Source organism: Danio aesculapii, chromosome 3, assembly GCF_903798145.1.
Source record: "Danio aesculapii chromosome 3, fDanAes4.1, whole genome shotgun sequence".
NCBI classification, from domain to species: Eukaryota; Metazoa; Chordata; class Actinopteri; order Cypriniformes; family Danionidae; genus Danio; species Danio aesculapii.
Genome location: NC_079437.1, coordinates 18,280,494 through 18,303,783, shown reverse-complemented (window position 1 = coordinate 18,303,783; position 23,290 = coordinate 18,280,494). Strand labels below are relative to the sequence as shown.

General features: G+C 36.2%; 1 protein-coding gene across 1 annotated transcript; it reads left to right on the top strand.

The window, feature by feature from the left end:
* Nucleotides 1-17,061: 17,061 nt before the first annotated feature.
* Nucleotides 17,062-22,445, top strand: LOC130218388 (trypsin II-P29-like). Its single transcript, XM_056450576.1, has 6 exons — nt 17,062-17,116; nt 19,106-19,126; nt 19,227-19,395; nt 19,510-19,784; nt 20,616-20,758; nt 22,164-22,445. Exons 1-6 carry the CDS (start codon nt 17,062-17,064, stop codon nt 22,443-22,445), a joined length of 945 nt encoding a protein of 314 aa, XP_056306551.1.
* Nucleotides 22,446-23,290: the final 845 nt, after the last annotated feature.

Genomic DNA, 23,290 nt, shown 5'->3' with positions numbered 1-23,290 from the left:
GCTAAAGGTTCATCTTCCAACAGGACAACCAGTCAAAAGCACAGAGTTAAGAAAATTCAGGAGAGTCCTATAGGGACTGACTATGAACGTCCTTAAGTAGACCAAACAGAGCTCAGTCTAAACACAGTCAGACATCCCAAGAGAAACAGAAAGCTTTCCCCATCTAGAATTAATGGTGCAGAAAAAAATAATTCTCAATCTATCAAATTTAAACTGTTTTAAATCCACAAGTTATTCCACACAATGAAAGCTCACAGCAAAACCCCAGTTTAAGCCACAGCAGGCTGAATAGAACAAACACAATTCTTCCTTTCCCAACTTTTATGCAAGATAGACTTGTGGTCTATGGTCTGAGAGAACTAGTAGAAATTTGACAGAAAATGAGTACCAGGTGGCGCTGTCCTTCTTAGCAAAATTCTTCATCTGCCGTTCATACTCAATGCTGAGAGACTCTTACTGTCAGACACTCTTAGTATCTCTTCCACAGAATGGTCTGTCAATGTAAAGTCAATGTAAAGAAGAGCAACAGGAAAAGTTGTGAAAATATCATTCAGATAGAACTTTATAGAAATGCATGCAAAATGTCACATGACTTGACACTAAATATCTTTTATATGCACCAAACCATTACAAAACACTAATACCTTTTCTTATGCCTTACCGACATTAAGACCTGGATGACCAATAACGCTCTACAACTAAATGAAAATAAAACAGAGGTGTTATTATTAGGTCCCGCTGCTACCAACGATTCAATTAAAACTCAGCTAGGATTCCTAAATGACAATGTGCAGAATCACGCCAAGAATCTTGGAGTTATCTTTGATTCACTCTTGCAGTTTGACAAACTTGTAAATGCAGTTGTGAAGAGCAGCTTTTTCCAGCTTAGATCGGTGGCAAAAGATGTGTCAGGGACGGCGGTGGAACCCAGGTCTCCAGCGTCAGAGTCTGAGTCCTTAAACACTCAGCCACATGTGGATAATCAACCCAGAAGTGAAACGGTACTTGCACTGTGAGAGATTTATTTACAAAAAACAAAAATCCAGATTTAGAACAACAAAAAATGCAGAGATAAAATAGGACTGAGTTAACGGAGGAACAAAATGGCCAACAGGCAAAATATCTCTGAAAAAAACTAGAGCAGGAGAAACCCCATCCAAAAAACAAGGAAAAAGGCTAAGTCGCATAGAACTCTGAAATAAACAGACTTTAAGAAAGCAGGGCAGGACTCACAATAACGAAGGACTGGCATCAGCAATAACCAAGTAAAGAAACAGGGGAAACTAGACAACTTAAATACACATGACATAACAGGACACATGTGAAAACAATCACGTAATAATTACTGAACTCAAACACATGGGGAGATATGAGGACATCTAGTGGAGAAACAAAATCACAACATGTAAAAACTAAATTCATAAAATGACAGATCCTGACAAGTTAAACAGTTTTTTTCTAAAAAAAAAAAAAATAAATAAAAAAAAACTCATCAGCCACTATTTATCCGCGAACTTGAAGTGGAAAGAGTGAGCAGTTTTAAATACCTGAGGGTCCACATTAGTGAGGACTTCACCTGGACAATGAACACCACCCAGCTGGTCAAGAAAGCACCACAGCGGCTGTAATTCTTAAGGAAGCTGAGAAAACTTGGTCTGTCATCTAAGATCCTCAGAAACTTTTACACTGGTGTGGTTGAGAGCATCCTGACCAGCTGTATTACTGTATGGAATGGAAACGCTACTGTAAAGGACCGCAAACGTCTGCAGAGAGTGGTGAGGAGTGCAGAGAAGATCATCAGGACCCCACTGCCTTCTCTGCAGACTATCTACCATTGCAGAGTCCACAAGAGAACTGCCTCTATCCTGAAAGACCCCTAGCACCCACAACACAGATTATTCACACTCCTACCCTCAGGGCGGAGGTATAGGAGTGTGAAATGCAGGACTGCCAGACTCAAGATTCTTTTTTCCCATCATCTCTCAGACTTTTAAACGGATAACCAGTGGACATAAACGGTTTCATTTTCTGCTTAGTAGCACACTATATTCTCCATCCAGTTTGCACTATTAATGCATAAAATTGCACTCAATCTGTTCCGGCCATTACACTGTTGTTTGCACATAAGCCAATTACACTAGGCACTTTTTGCATAATATGCACATTTTAAGAACTACTATACATTGTTTACATCTGTATTCATTACTCCACAATCAGTATTATATATTGTTTACATTCATAGACATTTATATATTTACATTTCATAGTTAGTAGGTAGTAAGAAGGTCACTGGTTCGAGCCTCGGCTGGGTCAGTTGGCATTTTGGTGTGGAGTTTGCATGTTCTTCCTGCGTTCGCGTGGGTTTCCTCCGGGTGCTCCGGTTTCTCCCACAGTCCAAAGACATGCGGTATAAGAGAATTGGGTAGGCTAAATTGTCCGTAGTTTATGTGTGTGAATGAGTGTGTGTGGATGTTTTCCAGAGATGGGTTGCGGCTGGAAGGGCATCCGCTGCGTAAAAAAATGTGCTGGATAAGTTGGTGGTTCATTCCACTGTGGTGACCCCAAATTAATAAAGAGACTAAACGGAAAAGAAAATGAATGAATGATTTCACAGTTATACTTCCGTCACTTCTGTGTATATATGTGTACTTATGTGTATGACTTTACTGTTGACAGCAAAGTAAGAATTTCATTGTACAGGGAAACATGTTTCCTTACTGTGCACATGACAATAAACAAATTGAATTGAATTGAATTGAAATGAAGAATGCAGCCGCCAGAATAATAACTAAGAAAAGCGATCATATCTCCCCTGCCCTTGCTTCCCACTGACTTCCTATAAAATTTAGAATTGATTTTAAAATCCTTATTTTCACACATAAAGCATTGCACAATTCTGCCATGGTCTATATCAGTGAACTTATTAGGCCATATACAGCTTGGAGACCGTTAAGATCCCATGACCAGTTTCTTTTGTCTGTTCGTCGGTCTCGCTGCAAATCAAAAGGTGATCGAACTTTCTGTGGTGCATCATTGGATGCTTTTAAATCTATATAAAGACTTGTTTTTACTCTCTTGCTGTGAGTGACACATGCATGTTATTTCTTATCTGTATTTTAGTATTACTTATATACATATATAGTTCCTTTTCTTATATTTTTGAATACCAGTTTTTTTTTTTTATTATTTTATTTTATTGCAAAGCACTTTGGATCAACTACAGTTGTGTAAAATTGTGCTCTATAAATAAAGTTTGCCTTGCTTTAATATAAGATTGCCCTTCTCATATGTACATTTGATGTACATATGTATAACGATTGCATGCTAAATAGTTAAATCATCTTTTAAGCATTGACTCTACATTAACAGAAATTAGTAAGCAGTTTATAAATACGACTATGAATGCTGCATCTTGACTTATGATGGCTTATAATATGTAATGTGCTAAATAACTATTTACATACTATATTAATGATTGCTTTATCAATAATCATTTATCAATGGTTACATTATTTACAAACCATTTTTTAAGGGTGGTTTATTTAGAAAGTGTAAGTGAACAATCAATAAACCATTTAAATGTGCATCTATACATGTTATCATTCAAATGTGTAGCGAGTTACTAAGTGTGTTAATAAATACTTTTTAAAAAGCATCTGTGTTTTTAACAGATATCTCTACTGTAATTCAACAGTAATTTAAGCACTTATTAAATCTTCACAAGGTGTCAGTTAACTATTTTTGTGAGCTTATCTAAGCGAAGAATAATCTGACAATGAGACAACTCAGATATCTTCTAAACAGAAAAATTAAAAACATGGCAGAGTGATAAACATACAACTATTTGGTACAACTTTATTTTAAGATAGAATTCACACTATTGTAAGGCGTGGAGATTTGGCTGTCAGTGGGTGAATATAAATAAAGATGATGGACTTGAAAATACCAAAGACAAACTATTTTATTGAGGAAAACTCCTAGAACTGGGGAGGAGTGTCAACACCTGTCACACTCCACCTGCACTTTTTTCGTCACACACGCCCTCCTTCTCAGAGCACACCACACCAAAATAAAAGTCCTTGACAGAAACATGTAAAAAGAGAATACAACGCATATTAAACAAACAACTTTACACTTATAACTTAGACTGCTACTTATTAGCGGCTTATTAATATTTAGGAAGGTAGTAGTTAATTGGGTTCAGGTATTGAGTATGATTAGGGATGCTGAATGAGATCATTATTTTATTTGTAATAAACAGTTGTTATTTTAATAACAGATGAGTTTTAAGCCAGTAGTTAAGCATGTGAATTATTACTTAAACTAAAGTGTTACCAAATATTTACGCAACATCAGCTCATTCTGAAAACATAGCACTATACCTTTCTGGAGAACACGAATTATGTAGCCAGAGCTACGTATGTCTGCATATCATTTTTTTAAATGAACGCTACGAGGCAGTATGACGTCATTCCTTTTTGCGCATACACTGTAAAAAATGCTGGGTTCCACACAATTCATTCATGTTGTGCCAACACAAATTAGGTTAACTTAACACCTTTAAGAAATTTACGTGGATTGAACATAAAAAAATATTAAGCTGTCCCAATGAAATCTCAAGAATTGTGTTGTTTCAGCTCAATTTAAATAAGTAGTTTGAACGAGAAAAAACATTTTTTTTGGAGTGTACCAACTGACCACTTACCTCCGTATGGATGGCTTTCCCACTGTTACCAGTTTGTCCAGTTAGCTTGCCATGTACGTCAATGGACTTGAGATGCCGAGAGGAGTTGACCACGACGACGGGGTTTGAATCCGTTGAAGAACGGTTCCAGAAAGTGGGTAAGACAAAAACAGAATCCAAAAAATAAACAAGTTAATAGCAGGGTGAGAATGTGGTAAAATCTGAAAAATTGTAAAAATCAGACGAAGGCTTTTCTTTTTCTGGATTGCTTTTGAAAATTGTTGGTTGGGTTTAGGGAAGTGGGTGGGCGAGTCAATCAATACAGTTGGTTGGGGTTAGGGAAGGAGGAGGGTGGGTCAGTCGATCGGGCAGTTAGTCAGTCATTCAGTCAGCCAACAGCGGCCTCTGGTGGGTTTGCAAGAGAACAGCAGGCACGAACGGCACTCGTGAGAGAAATTTAAGATCTCTAAAAGCGTACACAGTGGCCTCTGGTGGTTTGCGAAAACAAAAACTGCAAAAAAAAAAAAAAAGCTTCTGGGACGTATTTTGGGGTTGTGAGGTACATTTTTAGAATGAGCCTGGGTTGTATTGACTTCAAGGCACAAAACTTTTTACTTGCTTTCAAAACTTGCTTTTCACTTCCACCAATATGGATCGACAACTGTGATGACATTACAATGTCAACTTCCTTTTTCTCTCAAGCATCTGAAGCATCATGCACTATACATAGATGTTAAAGAGCATATGGTAGGTTAAAAAACTATTTCAAAAAAGGTAGAATGAGATCACGTGATCCACCAATAGCAATGACTGTGTAGTCCGCTCGCTTCCTGACTCGATATCCTTAATTTACTCATCCTCACTAAAATCATCAACATATAGTAAGTGCTTTGCTGTTTTTCTAATGTACTATTGAATAAAGATGGCAAAACGTCAATTGATGTTGACCTCCCCTGAGAAAAAACGAGTTAAAGAGCCGAATTATGCTCTTGAGGGGGAACTTCGCGCCATTGTGGCAGAAGAGTTAAAGCTGCACCGTAGCCTCATAAGGGAGCTGTTTTTTTTTTTGTCTTGTCTCTGTTATCCTGTTGCAATGTAGAAGCTCTGTCACGAAAACAAATTCCTGGTATGTGTGAACATACCTGGCAATAAAGCTCTTTCAGATTCTGATTCTAAGGAGGAATTCACCCCGATCTTAAACAGACTTGAAACTGTAGAAGAGGATGTTCACCTGATAAGAAATCATTTCGACAACATGCAAACAGTCCTTAGTCATGCTATAAAAGACACCGTGGAAGTTAAGCTAGCAGTGGAGTCCCTTCAGGAAAAGCTGGCAAGAATGGAAGATAAAAGCCGCCAGTCGAGTATCCGTCTAGTGGGGTTGAAAGAAGGAACATCTTCCTAAATTGATTCCTTCTCTTGCTGGTAAAGCAATAGAGATCAAAAGAGCACACGGTATATACAGCGGGGAACGCTCGAAATCAACCCATCACACTTTCATTTTCAAGTTACTGCGTTACCAAGATCGAAACGCAATCCTGAGTGGCGCTTGAACCACGGGCGAAATCCTTCACGCTGGAATACCGCTTCTTTCCTTCCCAGACTACAGCACCCACACGGCCTCTAAGAGGAGAGCGATGACATTGGCGAGGAAGAAGCAAACGCAGGCCGGAATATCCTCTTTTCTGCTCTATCCCGAGACAGTGAAGGTTACACATCGAGGGAAGATTTCTCTTCTCGAAACACTAAGTGTTTATAAGGCTTTGGGAGTGATGCTGACCCGGAGCTGAAGGCTTTCTCTCCACTGGCCTCTCGCTCAACTGTGCTTCACTTTGGCTCACAGAGTAACCTCAACTAAGGTAAAGTTGATTTTATATTCGCACATTCGTTTAGTAACAGTTTGTGACACACTCAACATTACTTGCATTACAGCACTATTAAACTGAGAGTAAACAATGTTGTACTTTGATAGTCATTGGCTGCTAATATGATGTTATTATTAGGAATTAGCAAAGAATACTTTTCTGAAATTATATTATTAGGGAGAAAGTCAGAATGTGTGAATATAAAACCAACTTTACCTCAATGTAACCTCAGACCTTCACCTCGTTCATCGGGTAAATTAATATGACCCCTATTGTGAATTAGTTATACATGGTATTATTTGTTCACAAATACTAGAAGGGCAAATAATTACTTTTGCATTATTTCCCCAGCATATATGCATCAGCCCTCACTGCGTCTCTGACGGTGGAATACTGGAGGTCATCACAGGCTTGACGAGAATGCAAAACTGTCCATTACATTTGCTGTCCTTTCTAGATCCTTCCAGCGGGTTTAAAAGGATGAGGCTGTCGGCATCTTTTCACACAGCAATCACAATTTAGCACACATTAAAGGCATGATAGTGTGGCACCCACATAAATGTTGGCCAGCTTACTGAAAAATTGTTTTAATAAGGTTTACTTTTAAATGGGTCAGATGATATATTTTTCTTGAAGTATTATGGTTGTTACATACTTATACACACACTCACACAGATACTTAAACATATATAAAGAGTAAAAATGTTGGGTATTAACACTGCTTATGACTTTGTGCTATATAAATAAAACTTGAACTTGAGTTGCATTAGAATTTGAAATTGAATTAGGGTTAAAGTTTATTTACCATAATTGCAGATCAGATTTGTTGATCAAATCTTTGTAAATAGTTTATACAGTAACAACTGTACTTGTATTTTTTATGGATTTTTGCCAAAATGCGATCCATTACGGATCATCTTATATGTTTCTGCATTATTTCAGACGTTCTGTGTTATTTGTGTTTTGTATTCACTTATCTACAATTTAAAAATAGGGTCACTGTGGCATAACTCTGTTAAATGCTCATTAGTTTCTGTTATTGGTAAGTATTATTAATACTTATAGATGATAAATACTAGCTTTGCTATTGCCAGATAGGATTTTATTAGCTTACATATCTGTCTGTAAGCCAACACTGGTCTCTACATTAACCTGCTCTGTACTCCTCACAATACAGTTCAATTACTCTTCTCTGTCTGCTGGTCTGTCCACAGGCTTATAATTGTATGGCTGTTTGTGTGAATCTCTCAGAATATCTTATCTCGGCAACTAAACGCACACCGCGATCAGTTGTCTTCATACTGTGTATATGCGCAATCTGCTTCATCCAACGTCACTTCCAGTCTGGCAATTTTTCAGATACGTAAGTAAATTACCGTCACTAAAAACGACTCCAGATGGCTTAATAATAAACTTTAATGTATATTTTAAAGAAAATCTAGTTCCTACTTTACTCTTACGCACATTGACTCACTGGGGGGTCTAACCTACAATATGCTCTTTAAAGCTGCAGCATAAAGCAATGCATGACAAAAGCACAAACAATTTCCACAAGTGTTGTTTTTTGGAGATGTTAGGGCAATGATGTGCCAGACTGTCTAATCATATTTTAGAGGAATTTCTCCAAATTTGGAGAAGATATCAATAGTTGTCCTACGGATATAGTGTCATGGTTCGGTACATACCTCTGTATTGTGGTTATGGTTTGATATGGGTAGGGTACAACAGGAATGTAAGGGTCCATCTATTAGTCCTATGACAGAACTAACAGCATAGGTGATGGTTAAATGCATGTAAGCCTATTTAGCACATGTAAAAAATTAATATTTTTATTTGTTAAAATTTATTTTTATTTGTGTCCAACTCTGAATTTAATTTGACTCCAATTTATAATAATTAAAATTTAGATTCATCTAATTCAAGTTGATCACCATTATAGGTTGTGATTTGGTCTAATTTAGATCGATTAACCTAAATCCCTATTTTCAATTCATCGCTCATCATTTACACAAAGTCTCTTAGAGTCAGTATGCTGGCCAGTTACATCTGTTCACGGACACATCCTCGCCAGTTCTGATTCTTATGCTGTGTTCACACCAAGCGGCAACCTCCCGCTCTCCCTCGGGAAGCCAATACGGAAGTAACTGAAACTGCAATTCATCAAAATTCCGCTAGTCCTGGCTCCATAATAGAGCAAATTGCAATTTAGCCCACTGTTAGAATTGCCAACTTTACAGCAGAAAAAAAGGTGTTTACAGCCTGGTACAAAGAACGATTTTGGTTCATATAGCTATTATCACCCTCCATGACAACTGTGAGGGGGGTGATTTTTTTTTATAACTCATCCATTTTCTTTATATTAGGTTATATTAATTTTGCATAATTAAGGGCGTGGCCACTTGAGCGACAGCTAGGTCTCGCTGGTCGCCGTCACTTCACCTCAGCTGAATCCGGCAGATTAGCCACTGATCTCGGCATATTCATCGTATTTTTGTGTTGTTTTATGTGGCTTTACACAGTCAACTGCCTTTGGACTTATTTCTTACAATTAACAGATGATATGGGATGCTGTGTGCTCTTAATTGTGCTCACAAACCATTCATGTGGCCTCCGTTTCCCATGTGAGTAAAGTTATATGCTTGTATACCATCTCTATAAATGTATTTGTTTTATTTAAGATCATTTATCATTAATATTTTTCTTTAGACCTGTAAAGCACTCCAGAATGTGACAGATTGATTAGCTGTAGGCTCTAGAACAGTCATCTGAAGCGTTATCATACAGTGTTATGCTGGAGTTCATCAATAGTCTTGCATTCACTAACAGAGACTATATCTGAAGTGTTTGGAAGTAATTCGCGTTTTCCTCCTGTAGAAAAACATCATAAGAACAATGTTTAGTGGCTCAATGTATTACTACAGTGTTTTTGAAAGTCTAAACACTTTATTGCTATAGTGTACAACCAATCACATGTGGTCAGAACACAAACGAGTCGCAGGTAATAGAGTATTAAGTGTTTCTCTCAAAGTAAAGTCTGTCTGCCAGGTCTAAGCAAAGTGCCAGCAGGTGTCTAGCTCCGCTCACTCTCCGCCTCTTTGCCCTTGTTTGGTATCCCGACGTGGGTGCGATGATGCGTGAACAAAATGGCTTCTTTTGCAGTGTTCAGAAACCTATGGGTGACGTCACGGATGCTACGTCCATATATTTTACAGTCTATGGTTCACACCAGATGTGGCAAGAGCGGATAAATCACGCTTTTTGCTTGTGAACATTTTGATATTACTCACTTCATTTATGCGTCAAATCCGCTTGCTGTCTACCGTCAAATTCACAACAGATGCAGATTTGTGTGATGGTATATTTTGTGTGATGGGCAGGGCTTCTGTCTGTCAAGTTACTCTAGCTTCGCTGCTAAATGGCTAACATGGATTTTATTGAGAGAATAGCTGTGTTTATGTGCTTTAGGAAGGCTAAAAAAACAGCTTTGATTCGTTTGAGTCGTGTCTGAGTCCACTAGAACCTTTCATAGGTGCACCCCGCTCTATGAGTTGGATGATGGAAGCTTTCAGCTGTGCTTCTGACTGAGCCGAGCCCAGTTTGATGAACTGTTGTCAGTGTTGGCAGGAGGATTTTCCCCCGGGACCCCAACAACAGGCGCTATTCGTCATAATCACGCCCCAACAAGAGCAAGCTCCTGATTGGTTAGCATGACGCTAATGTCCGCTGAAGTTCAGATTTTCGAACTGGAGCAATTTGTGCGAAATAGGCAAAACGCTTCATTTGCACAGATCGCGTCATTCGCGACACTTAATTTGCACGTATCACACCGCAAGATGTCTATTCGCATCTTTGCATTGACTTAACATGTAAATCACCCGTGCTTGATGTTTCTTTCCTTGTCTGGTGTGAACGCAGCATTAGATAGAGGATTTAACTGGATTTAACTAATCAACAGGTCTCTAATGCTGTGCCTATGTATGCTTAATCCATTAAGCCTGAGTGTATGAGCAATCCTGGTCATGGGTTGCGGAAACATCAGCCTAAACAATCTAATAGTTACAAAGATTTCAGGAGATATTAGAGTTCAACAAGAATTTGACATTTATTTGTAAGGTAAAGATTTTCCATTCCAATTCACATGATTAAACAAAATAAGCCAATTCAGAAATAAACAACATCAATTACCCAAAATTACATTTAAGAGTTAGAGATCAGTGAAGTTTAATTTTAAACTAATGTCGAGAGGAGCATGTGCTCATGATTGACCCAGCTGGTTCACATTAGCTAATCATGATCCTCCAATCAAAGGATCCCAAGTCACTATATATATCCTCATTTCCTCTCTACAACTATCTTCGTCTGGAAGAAACCCCCCTCCTCCCCTTCTTCCACCTTTAACCAGAATGGGCGGCATGGTGGCCCAGTGACTAGCACTGTTGCCTCACAGCAAGAATACCAATGGCGTTGGGTCTTCACTGGGCCATCTGGTATTTCTGTGCGGAGTTTGCATGTTCTCCCCGTGTCGGCGTGGGTTTCCCCCGGGTTCCCCGGTTTCCTCCCACCATCCAAATGTGCTCTATATTATAGATAAAATAAGCCTAAATCTTTTTTCTAATGTCTTACTCTCAGGAAGTTCACCTTGGCCTCAGCAGCGGGGGAGTTTCAGATCGACCTGAGCTTAATCTCCCCTCACCCTGTGAAAGGAGGGAGCCCTGGGCTCGAGGATCCCTTGAGCTCAGGGCTCTCTCTCGGGACAGCACGCCAAACAAGCTATGTATAAATCGTGAGCTAAGTGTGAACTCTAGAAATACCTGACTGTGTAGGAGTATATTGCAGCATATGTCTTGATGCAGAGCTCAGATACTCACACACTGCAACCGGGTATCCTGGCTACAGGATCCCACAGACACTTTTGCACCTTTCCCTTAAATACTCAAATCACAACAAACAATCATAAATTTAAGACAATAAAAGCTTCACAAAGACCCTTGTCTGGTCATGAGTTGATGCCTGGGGTGGAGCATCTAGCAAAGATCTTATCAAAGCCAGCTCATGTAACAATCTCATGCAATCTAGTAATCTAGACTGAGTGACTGGCAACGTGAATGCATGTGTTGAATACTTATCCTGCTATCCAGATTTTTTATGATATGGCACCTTTAAGTTTTTGTCACACACATATAACAGCACTTTATAAAATGTATAACTACTTGAGTGTGAGTAAATGATGAAAAAGTATTTTTGGGGGGTGAACTATGTCTTTACAGTACACTAACAGTAGCATATTTCTGTGAAATTATTCTTTGTCCATCTAAAATTACTTGGTGAAAATGCTTAATCTTGCATTAAGAGAGAAGGCATAATATGAGACAGTTAAAAAGGACATGCGTCCATATTTACCTATCAATATAATCCTTACATTCAAGGCAGCATAAAAAAATCTCTTATAACTGAGACACTTAATATTGTTGCATCTCAAAGTAAGCCCATTTTACAGACACTCACCATCAAGATGTTTTCTTTATCATCAAAAAGAATCCCTGCAGGTTGCTCAGGAGGTTGCTGTTCATTTAGAAACACCTGACAAGAAATGCATTATACACATACATATGTTATTAATCGTATTTTCATAACCATAAATGTGCACACATCACACAAGCAAAAAACAGCAGCTACAAGGAAATTAATCCAAAAACATTTCTGGAATGAATACTCTCATTCCTGTGTATCACCGATGTGTAACCATAAAGATACATTTATAAAACTAAAGCAGGACAAGTTTTGTTATTTACCCATCCTCCACATGTACCAAATCTTTACCAAACAGGTTTGAGTTTCTTTCTTCTGTTGAACACAAAGGAAAATATTTAATGGGAATGATGGAAAGCAGCAGCCATCCACTTCTATAATATTTTTGCTCCTGCTGGATGTCAATGGATGCTGAGAACATTCTTCAGAATATCTTGTTTTGAGTTCAACAAAAAAAAAAGAATTTCATAAAAGTTTAGAACGACTTGTATGTGAGAAAATGGTGAGGAGGTGTACATTTTTAGTGAACTATCCCCTTAACCATAAAGAATTGTGTTGAATACAGTACCTAACCTTCTTACACTCGAATAAAGCATCAAAAAGCCAGATTTCCCTATCGACAGACAATCAAAGGTGAATGAAAAAGGAGCAATCAAAAAATAAAGGAAGTTTGATATTGTGATTTGTAAATAACAACAGTTCATTATTTTTTATAGGGAAGCTTTACAGTATATTTAATACCCAACATGTTTCTGGTTGATGAATAATATTATGTATCATAATTATGAATAATATATTTTCTCTCCATGACTTGTTGGACATTTTTAATAAATAGAGGTGTCACATCAAAGGGACACGCCAACAAATATTATAGTGGTTTAAAAAAAGTTAAACGTGTGAAAAGTTTTGTGTCAAAAACTTAACAGGTGCACGTCATGGGCTTCACAGGGGGCTTCATGGTTTTGGAAATGGTCCTTCAACTAATTCAAGTTTTTATTGAAATTAATTTATTGTGCCACACGAAAGGAAATTGTTTTTAGTGACAAAATTAATAAAGTATTTTTAGAAACTACGGATGAAAAAATAATGGTTTTAGGATTTTCTTATAAAGCAGTACTTTTTTCAACTATGCTTGTGACAGTCACACCAGAGGACAGTTTTGAGATTTGGATCAAAAATGTTAAAAATGCAATAACACAGCAGCTTTTATAAAAGAGGTACATGTACGACAAAGAAATGTTTAACCATTTACTGCATTTTAATAGACGACAATACTGATTAAATTCAACCCATATGCTGACTTGACACAGATGACAAAAATGAATTTAATCAGTATTGTGTGTGTGTGTGTGTGTGTGTGTGTGTGTGTGTGTGTGTGTGTGTATATATATATACATACATATATACACACACACACACATACATACATACATACATACAATACAAATTTTTATAATATATTTTAGTAGTATATTTTAGTAGTAGTATATATATATATATATATATATATATATATATATATATATATATATATATATATATATATATATATATATATATATATATATATATATATATATATATATATTAGTAAAATTAGTATGCTATTAGTAAAAAAAACAGCTGCTTGAGGAAAAAACATGATGTGGGTGGAGGCAGGAAATTTCTTGATGAAGACAGGGGTATTTAATGGCTCGTTTCCACTGACTGGTACACAGTGTTGTGCAAGTTACTTCCAAACTGTAATACATTACAGATTACTTATTACTGTGATTTAAAAGTAATCCCTTACCTTACAATATTACTGTCTCAAAATTGTAATATGTTACATTACTCTTATATTACTTTTTAGTTACTTTCACCAAAATAACTACAGAATTAGAACTTAACATTCTAAAATGACTAAATGTACTGCAGAGCATTTTACATCCAGTAGAAAGCGATATGATGTAGCAGAATGACGGTGACCTATCCAGGCTACTAACAATATAGTATATATTTGGCAACGTGAAGGCTCAAGACAATGCAAGAAAGGATAGGAGCCAGAATCACAAATGATCAAAGTCTGTTGAAAGTATGGTAAAGGTAAATTGATTATCTGGCAATATTTGTGAATAGCTTGGCTATTTTCATATTAGACACAACAGGCCTATATGTAAACTCCAATGCCATGACGAGATGCATTTTTTTCTTAATCTTGCCATTATTCTATTCACTTTAAATTCAGGTTCACAACACAAAACTGTCATGCACAAAGTGAGCATGATGAACATAGCTTTCTCAATATAATGCTCGTGCACCGATTTCCACAAAACTGCTTGAGCTCTCAAATATACGCTGCTCACGTGCAAATTTTCTCATGCTCTCTCAAATATGCACTGCTCACGCACAATTTCTTGTGCGCTCACAGTACACTACTCGCTCAGTGAGATTATATGCAGACTCACATTTTGTGTCTTGTGTTCCCTCTTCCTTTCATGCTTTTTGATATAATTTATATTTGTACACTATTTATTAACAATAACCAAAATACTAAAATAGACTTACATATAAAATTTTTAATCTAATCCACTATAACCTTTTTTGTTGTTTGTTATATGATGAAATATTTCCAATTTCAAACACTTAAGACACAGAGAAAAGAAGTTGAATGCAAAGAATACATTTTTAAAAAACATTTATTAAACATCCAAAAGGTGCACCATACTAATCAAATAAAACAACATTTAAACAAAAATATAATGAATGCAAGCAGAAATGTAACCGATAAAAATAGGGGAAAACTTGATGAGGTATTATAGCCTACTAAACTATTCACTCCTCAAATAAATCTCACTATCAATCCCTAATACTAGTTGCTATGGTAACACAAGCGTAATATAAACAAATTACCCAGTGCTGTAGTTTTTTTTTTTTTTTACAATATAGGGTATACTATACTACAATTCACCACACTTTACTGTAGTAAAACTACACTTTGTATTTCATTTTATCAGTTCACTATTCTTAATACTACAGTATGCTGAAGCATTCATTAACAAATTGTAAATAATACTAGCCTAAAACATAGGCAGTATATCTAACACTCAAAAACACAAGTATTTATTATAGAATTTATCATAACCTTTTAGTGTTTCGTGTATTGCTAATAAATACTGTAGCAATATATAAACCATATCAACATTCTTGGGATAACCAATTGAACAGGAGGATCTCTGGAGAGCAAAAGCACGAAAAGAAGAGGAAACATGAGGCACAAAATGTGAGTCTGCATCATCTGACGGAGCCAGAGATCATTCGCACGTGAGCAGCCGTGTTTTGAGTGCATGCGACTGCGAGAAAAAAAATTGCGGTCGAGTTGTCCACGAACAGAGAATTACATGAATGCGCTTTTGTAAAACTGTTCTTACGACTGTTGTCAGTGAAATAACGCCATATGCACATACGTCCATCTCGTGAATGTACTGTATTCTGCTCATCTATTTTGCCGCTCTTCCGCTGCACGTCAGGGCTTGACCTTACTGTGAACCGGGCTGAGCCAATAGCCTCGGACCTCGAGCTCAGAGGCTGAAATCATTCCGCGTTCAAAGTAAAAAGTTCCAATAGCCAGAGGGATATTGATGACAACACGCGCATATATTCACTAACCACGAACAGAAAATAGAACTTACTTGCGGTATTTTTTATTTGGTAATGTCTTGCGGGCGAAAAGTTTGTTGTAACGCACGCGTTACTGAACATGTACCGAGTAAAATATTACTGAAAATGTATAAGTAATGCCTTACACTACTGCGTTACTGGAAAATGTAATACATTATTGTAATACATTACTTTTGTAACGCATTACTCCCAACACTGCTGGTACAGTACGGTACGGTTCGGTTTGGTACGGGTCACCTTTATCAGGCTTGCGTTTCCACTAACAAGGGTACCCTTTTGGTGGGCGTGGTGTATGACAGAAAGTTTCAGTCGACGTCATTCTAGCTCGAGGAAATGTCTACAATAAAGCTGTACAGGTCGCTCACATATCATATGAAAAGCACTTATCACAACACAGATGCTTCATACACATAAATACTTGTGTAGAAATGTTTATTACTAACTTTTCAATGAACATGAGTTGATTATAACTGCAGATCAATGACAGTGCGAAACATCCTACTGTAACGTCTGTAATTATATTAAATAACTAAATAAATGAACATATATAAACACATACAGCCCCTTACAGTCTCCGATATGTTACCAACTACAGAAGAACTACATAAAGTAGACATTTCGCCCGTATTTAATGTGCTCCTTTTTTCCCGGCTTCTCCTTTGTTTCTTCGCGCTTCGCTCTCGCGTTTGTCAGTGTCTGATAGGATCGGGTTTTAAAAGCACATCAATAATCAAGCGCAGGTTATTATCATCAGCTCAAGAAGTTTGTTATTTCAGATATAATGTTAGACGCGCGGCGAGTGCTAGCAAGAAAGCGAAACCGCTCGCGCCTCAGACTGGCTCGTAAAAAACTACGGGGCACAGGGTAAATCTGCTCTTCTTCTTGGATTTGTGGCTGTCCATTAAGATGACGACAAGGTTTGTTTGAGCACAGATCGACCATGGCTCGTTATTATATGTATTTATAATTCCGCTAAAATCTCTCGCTGTGTTCTTCAAACATGGCGGGTTTTTTGTTTTCATTCTGGCTTGTTGCGTAAGCGAATGACGTATCTCTGTAAACCAATAGCGTTCAGCTGCGCGTGTGGCTCCGCCTTTTGGTACCCTTTCTCGTGTTTGGTTCCCTTTCGAAAGGGTGCCGAAAAAGTGGTACGGTACGGTTCGGTTCGGTACGCTTTTTGACAGTGGAAACGGCCATAAAAGCGTACCAAACCAAACCGAACCGTACCGTACCACTCAGTGGAAACGGGCCATAAGAATTACAAGAGAGAGCAGTAGAGACAGCAGTCAGTCTGTTAGTCAGGACATACAGCAGAACTGAAGAATGAAGTTTAACACAGTCTTCTGTGTGGTTGGAGCCGTACTTCTCATCATTGCAGGTAAATCCACTAATAACTGCCACTAATTACTTTCAAATTACTTTCAATTACCAACTGCAAGATTGTTTCAGCAAAATGAATTATTTAACTAAATGTCTTTGCATGTAGCTTAACTAAAATAAAAACCCTTCTATTTATTGATGAATTTATTGAAGAAACGTGATAAATGTTCTAGTAATAAGCCGGAATAATAGCTATAAATATTAATGCCATAATATTCAGTCTCCAGCGCAGAAGTGGAACTAGAAAAGTTGAGCACAGATACAGGGGGAGCGAATCAAATAAATGAATAACTTTATCCATAAGTGACAGCATATCAACAAGCTGCCTCAAAAAAATAAAATAAAAATAAATTAAATTAAATATATTCTTTATTTGTGCTATAAGTGCTTACCGTTTTTCAATTAGGAATTGTAAACATTCTTGATGGGGTTTTTTTGTGACTGATGAATACCTTCGAAAAAAATACAATATCAGTTTTCTTAAAACAATCATTACAAATTTAATGATTACATTAAATAATATTCCAATTACATTTTAGACATTTTACTAAATATGAAACTTCATTTATTTTCTTCATTAATATTAATAATAATATAATAATAATAATCTTCATTAATATTTGTAATATGTAATTATTTTGCAAACATTTAAAAGTTTACAAAAGCTTGAAATCTGTAATGGAAGTCAGTGGTTTTCAGCTTTCTTCAAAATATCTACTTTAGTGTTCAACAAAAGAATGAAGGGTGAAGATTTTTTCTTTTTGAGTGAATCTGAGTGTATTTGGGTACATCTCTGTCACTTTGTATAAAGTGACATACAGTTGAAGTCAGAATTAGTAGCCCCCTTTGATTTTTTTTCTTTTTAAAATATTTCTCAAATGGTGTTTAACAGAGCAAGGAAATTTTCACAGTATGTCTGATAATATTTTTTCTTCTGGAGAAAGTCATTTGTTTTATTTCAGCTAGAATAAATGCAGTTATTATTTAAAAAAAAAACATTTTAAGGTCAAAATTAATAGCCCCTTTAAGCTATTTTTTTGTCTTGAAAGTCTACAGAACAAACCATCGTTATACAATAATTAATTACCCTATCCTGCTAGTTAACCTAATTATCCTAGTTAAGCCTTTGAATGTCACTTTAAGCTTTATAGTAGTGTGTTGAAAAATATCTAGTCAAATATAATTTACTCCTATTATGGCAAAGATAAAATAAATCAGTTATTAGAAATGAGGTATTAAAACTATTATGTTTAGAAATGTGTTAAAAATAATCTTCTCTCCATTAAACAGAAATTGGGGAAAAAATAAACAGAGGTTATTAATTCAGGGGGGCTAATAATTCTGACTTCAATTGTACATTTAAGACAGAACCAAACAAAGGGCTACAATCACACATGATAATAAGGAACATAACATGGAACAGGCGCACTGCACAACATAATCAAAAACAAGTAAAGTGAATAAAAGGAAACTCAAATGAAACTTGGAAAACAAGGAAATGCTACACACACACACACACACATGCACACACATACGCACGCACTCACAGACCTGCAAAACCCATTTAAAAGTCAGCATTGTGCATACCATAAAAATTGGGGATGCAAGTACTATATGAGCTGCTGACAAGGTTATTATTACTGTATGTGCACTATACAGTATGTGAGCCAAGTCTAGTTTGTTGTAGTGTTTCTTTACAAAGTGAAATCACTGATCTGACATAATACAGTGTTTTCTGTCACTTTACAAAAACACAAAGAAAAAACCTTTTAGTTTAGGTTCAGTCGTTGCTGTATAAGTCCAAGAAACAGATTTCCCCTATCATCTAAATGTTTGGCAGCAATCTAAAAACATTCAAATCAATATTATTTTTACAAATTTACAGCTCACTTCATGTAAATCACATGAACAACATGCATGGCAACACATTTTTAATATAAGCCCTTTAATAAAGAACTAATTTCTTACATTTTTTACACCCAAACAGGCTGTCTGGGTCAGTCAGATGGTAAGTTGTTACAATCCAAACTCCTATTCAGTCACACCAAATGTTTGGTTGTGAATGTGTTGTAAACAGGTAATGGTGAAATCCTCTTCTCTCTCATCAGTCTGTGGTCGAGCGCCTCTCAACACTAAGATTATTGGTGGACTGAATGCAACAGAAGGGTCTTGGCCATGGCAGGCCAGCATTCATATTAAGTCAACAGGAGATTTATATTGCAGTGGGTCTCTGATCAATAAGGAATGGGTTTTGTCTTCAGGTAGTGGCTTTGCGTTGTAAGTATCCAATCTAATACTATCATAATCTTACAGAACTTTTTGATCCTAAACTTTACAATGTTCCACAATCATAATGTGCACAGTGAAATTACAAATTCTGTATGTTTACAGAGTCTCTGTTTCTGACATTGTGGTCTACTTGGGACGTCTGACTCGAAATGGCCCAAACCTACATGAGATATCCAGGACAGTGACGAAAATCATCAAGCATCCTAATTATAACAGTCTCGGCAGCAATTTAGCACTTCTCCAGCTCTCTTCCTCCGTGACTTTCAGTGATTACATTAAGCCAGTCTGTCTGGCTGCTGCTGGTAGTGTGTTTGTTGATGGGACAGAGAGTTGGGTCACTGGATGGGGCTCAATCAATGCTGCTAATAACGCGCAGGGTGAGAAGGATTACTTCAAATTTACACTCAGTTGTGGTTCTAACCATTCATTCATTCATTTTCTTTTTGGCTTAGTGCCTTTATTAATCAGGGGTCGACACAGCGACTCGCCAACTTATCCAGCATATGTTTCACGCAGTGGATGCCCTTCCAGCTGCAATCCAACACTGGCAAGCACCTACATTCACTTGCAAACCCTAACTTACAATTAAGCTTACCCAATTCACCTACTGTATACCTCATGTCTTTGGACTTGTGGAGGAAACCCGGAAGAATCCCACGCGAACACAGGAGAACATGCAAACTCCACACAGAAATGCCAACTGACTGAGCCGAGGCTCAAACCAGCGACCTTCTTGCTGTGAGGCAACAGCGCTACCCACTGCGCCACAGCATCGCATATATATATATATATATATATATATATATATATATATATATATATATATATATATATATATATATATATATATATATATATATATATATATATATATATATATATAAAAATATACACACACATACACGTAGAAATCAACAACATGCAGGCTCCGGTGTCTCAAATTTCTCAGAATGCATTTCAGGATGATTCCATGCCCCCATTCTCTGCTAAATGTGGTTATTGTATTGGCTTGTGTTTTGAAATAAGTATAATAATAAGTTACTCAGGCATATTAAAAAGTCTTAGAAAACTGTATTATTTTAACTAAATAGATCAGAATTGGTTTCAGTTTTTGGCCAAGTGCATCTACGTTTTGGTTTCAGCGCAGAATTTCCATTACAGTGGCATCCCTACATGACACTGATCTATGTTTTCATTGTATGTGTCAGAACTCAAGTTTCCTGACATACTGCAAGAGGTGGAGAATCCTATTGTGAACAACATTGAATGTAACGCTGCCTATGGAGGAATCATTACAGACAACCTTTTATGTGCTGGATTTTTAAATGAGAATGGAAAAGCCCCATGTGTGGTAAGACATTTTATCAGGCACTGTGTATTCACTCTTTTTCTCTTCGAAAGTGAGAGACGAGCCGTCTGATTTAGAAAATTTGCATAGAAATATTTCTCAAAGTGAACAGACACTAGAATTATTTTATGATTGTGGCTCATGTGATTAAGTGCTTCAATGAAGTTAATATTAAAGCAAAAAAAACGAATGCCTTTTATTGTCACATCATCAGCAGCACATATGCTATGATGAGTGAAAAGCTTAGATATATAGCATAAATATGTTTACTCAGTTTACTTACAGCATCTTCTCCAGTCAAGTTTTTTTTTCCTTTTTTGCAGGAAGTGGCATACGCACATTTCCGCCCCCATTTTGTGCTTACGCCACATTTATAAATGAGACCCAAAACTGCCATATTTTACTACATTACCAATCCAGATTCATGTGCCTACCATAAATATCAACACTCACCTATCAAAATCTAGAACTATATTTATTGAGTTTTTGCCCTCCACAGAAAGAGTATATATATGTATGTGTGTGTGTATATATATATATATATATATATATATATATATATATATATATATATATATATATATATATATATATATATATATATATATATACATACACACACAGTTGAAATCAGAATTATTAGCCCCCCTTTGAATTCTTTTTCTTTTTAAAATATTTCCCAAATGATGTTTAACAGAGCAAGAAAATGTTCACAGTATGTCTGATAATATTTTTTCTTCTGGAGAAAGTCTTATTTGCTTTGAGTCGGCTGAATTAAAGCAGTTTTTAATTTTTTTAAATCCATTTTAAGGTCAAAATTAATAGCCCCTTTAAGCTATCTATTTTTTCGATAGTCTACAGAACAGACCATTGTTATACAATAACTTGCCTAATTACCCTATCCTGCCTGGTTAACCTAATTAACCTAATTAAGCCTTTAAATGTCACTTTAAGCTGTATAGAAGTGTCTTGAAAAAAAATCTAGTAAAATATTATTTAATCCCATTATAGCAAAGATAAGATAAATCAGTTATTAGAAATGAGTTATTAAAACTATTGTTTAGAAATGTGTTGAAAAAAATCCGCTCTCCGTTTTTGAGGAAAAAAATAAACAGGGGGCCTAATAATTCAGCGGGACTTAAACTATATATATATATATATATATATATATATATATATATATATATATATATATATATATATATATATATATATATATATATATATATATATATATATATATTGTATCTACACACTACTGTACTGTACGTCAAAAAACTGTATATTTCAAATTTAAAAGTTTATTTTTTCTTTACTTTCTAAAGGAACTCACTGTTACAATTGTTAACACTAATTACACTGTGTAACAATGTTATTGTAGAAGTGTAAACTGTGTTTGTCTTTGCAGGGAGACATTGGAAGTCCACTGGTCACTAAACAGGACTCCCTCTGGATCCAGTCTGGAATTGCGATCTATGGTTATTGTGGTCTACCTGGCTATCCTACTGTGTACGTCAGAGTGTCTGAATATGAAGACTGGATCAGCTACTACACAAACAGCAGTCTGCCTGGATTTGTCTCATATCCGCTCACTCTTGGTGTTGGTGATGGAGGATCAGTCAACCTCTCCTCATTTCCCCTTGCTCTCGCTTTCTCCATCATCCCTCTCTTCATCTCACGCTTCTTTTAAAGATTGAGTCATAACTTGTTGGGTGTGATACTGCAGCGATTATGACAATTTACTGTACACACGCATAAATGGGTGATATGGGCATTTCTTTTTATAATCTTTACTTTGGTAGAAACTTTGGGAAATTTTGTGGTCAGTTTATATTAAACTCAAAACTTTGATGTAATTAAGCATTCTTTTGAAAGAGAAGCTTTACACATTGTATTCATTTATGAGCACAAATCAATTAACATGCACCTGTTGCATTGGGATTATATCTATTTCTGTATTTTCCACAAACTAATCATTCACTATGCAAAATAAACAATGAAAATCATTTTGTGGAAGCTTTTTCCTATTATTGTATTTAAGTTTGGGTCCATGTACATGATCAAATGATAAATGATCAAGTAAAACTGGATTTTTTAACATTGATGGTAAAAGGAGATATTTAAAAAGGTGTTTATTCAAAGCTGCGTAAACCTCTTTCTAACATTATAAAACACTTAAACATATTCAAGTGTTAAAATGTTTAAATAATATTATAAATATAAATTTAATATAAATAATTAAATACCGCAGTTAAGGATGGTCCCTATAGCCTATATACTTTTTTTAGCCTGTTCCAAAACCGACTGGCTGTTTATAACAAGAAATAAGAGATATAAACACAAATAACAAAATAAGAGATATGAAAAGATTCCACATACTGTTTAACATATGCACAAACATTAAGTGGAACATATTTATGTACAGGTATCTTCATTCACTTGTATTCTGCATTGAGGTAATGTTTTTTCACTGTCCTGTTTCTTTGCACGCTACAATACCCCATGGTATCAGGTTTATATTTAGCATCAGGGTAC